This window comes from Schistocerca gregaria, chromosome 6 (genome assembly GCF_023897955.1).
Source record: "Schistocerca gregaria isolate iqSchGreg1 chromosome 6, iqSchGreg1.2, whole genome shotgun sequence".
NCBI classification, from domain to species: Eukaryota; Metazoa; Arthropoda; class Insecta; order Orthoptera; family Acrididae; genus Schistocerca; species Schistocerca gregaria.
Genome location: NC_064925.1, coordinates 439,824,410 through 439,826,312, shown reverse-complemented (window position 1 = coordinate 439,826,312; position 1,903 = coordinate 439,824,410). Strand labels below are relative to the sequence as shown.

At 32.1% G+C, this 1,903-nt stretch overlaps 1 protein-coding gene across 7 annotated transcripts in view; it reads left to right on the top strand.

Annotated features, from left to right (window-relative positions):
• Positions 1-1,662, top strand: part of LOC126278064 (eyes absent homolog 2) — a 1,079,207-nt gene extending 1,077,545 nt beyond the window's left edge. For all 7 annotated transcript variants that reach the window (XM_049977884.1, XM_049977885.1, XM_049977886.1 and 4 more), the window contains one exon: positions 1,083-1,662. In XM_049977884.1, coding sequence (XP_049833841.1) covers positions 1,083-1,163 — 81 coding nt within the window. In that variant the 3' untranslated portion in view covers positions 1,164-1,662. The remainder of the gene's footprint in view (positions 1-1,082) is intronic.
• Positions 1,663-1,903: the final 241 nt, after the last annotated feature.

Genomic DNA, 1,903 nt, shown 5'->3' with positions numbered 1-1,903 from the left:
AGAAAAGGAAAAAAGGACAGGACTTATAATGTATAGATTATTCTCAAGCTCTTTCCACTACACTACAATATAGAAACCTCATTATTTTCAAGCTCTTTCCACTACACTATCTTTGACTTGGTTGCTGAAATTTGAGCTGTTGTAGAGTATGACCCCCCAGCAACCAGATCCCTCTAATGCAGTACCTTTTCCTAGTATCTGTGCTCACTTCCTGTATGTGTTCTTCGCAGTTATTTAAGTTAGTGACCATTTTATGAGAATGCTCTATTTTCAGTATTCATATAAAAGAGATACTATCAATTTCTGCTTTCCTTATGCATATAAACATGCTCATGGTGTCTGAAAAGAGGAGCCAATATTTGTTGAGTCTGCATAAAATCAGATATGAAGGGATGGCTGGTACTTTCTGTATAGTGATGGAAATGGAAAAGAAATGTGTCACTAATTATAGCTTTCTCTTTTAGAGGTGTCAGTTTTGTATATTATTAAATTTAAATTACTTTTCACTTAGTCCCACCTCACCTTTATTTTGCAGTTGTCTGAGGCAGTTACAGATCATACCATTATCATAATTTTCTATTATCAAACTGCAAAATGATTGCTGTGATTAAGTTTCCCTCCTTCTGCTGTTTACTTTGGTCTTTGTTGTGTCATATTTCTTTGGTCAAACTACATTCACCTCAGTTTGATTACCCATTGCCTCCATTTGACCCCTTCATTTTACAAGCTCAATTCATCCAAGCCTTTTCTCAAAATTCTCACCTATCTCCATTTCAATTATTTTTATGTTTCATTATGTATTTATGTTTCCTTCTTTAAGGAGCCAGCTTTTTATACTTCAATGGTACAATCTAATAAAGTCACTTATATCTCGAGGTTTTCTATGTATCATTTATTGAAGAAATGTTTTCAGTTTCCAAACTAACCTAATCTCTTCTTCAGGCCATCGATTGAAATCACTATACTGTGTACAAAAATGGAACTGCCAACTTGGTTATAATATAAAAAAAATATATCTTCATTTGGTGTACTTGTAAAATTAAATGTTTTTCCCCCCCTTACTAATGCATGCTTCTTTTCAGTTGAACTTCCCATTCTGGCGCATCACGAGTCACAGTGACACAGCAGCACTGTACAATGCTTTGGACATGGGCTTCTTATGATGTGTGTCAGTGTTAATATTGATACATTTCTGTGATTGAACTTATTACAGCCATTAAAGGCTAGTAACTATGGAACTTGAATTTTAAAACAAACATTGAAACTGTATATGAATTTGTTTAAATTGTTTTTTATTTAAAATTTATGAGCTTAATGATACAGTCTCATAATTATGCATAAATAGTAAAAAGATGCCGCAATAGTCACGATTATTACTTTTGTATAAAATAGTTTTTTTATTATTAATAACAAAGTAATGTTATTGTAAAGATTGTATTGATAATTAAGTTGTACTGTGCAAATAATTTTCAGAGAAAATTGAATATATTGAAATGTGACCTATATATGAAGACAAATTATGTACATACATTAGTGTACGGGGCGCGGTATGCTAGAACTTAAAACATATATTGAGTTCTTCCTTTTTTTGGTGTAATTTTCCTGACCATAGATCTCAAAGAGCAAAACTTGTAAATTAAATTATAAACTTGGTGTACTGGTTCTGTAAAATTACTTTTCCCATAAAACAAAAATCAACTCTTAGAATGAAACAGAGCACAAATACTCAAAAATTATTGACTAATGCAGAAAACTGCCACAACTAGCACTGAAAAGTACACCAAAATTGATCAATATCCACCTTCAGTGTGAAGTTGATGTGTACATGGGTGACCTTACTATTATGGAAGTCTAAGTAGATATTTAAGGATTGTGTTTTAGAAACTGTTGTAGTATGATGAGT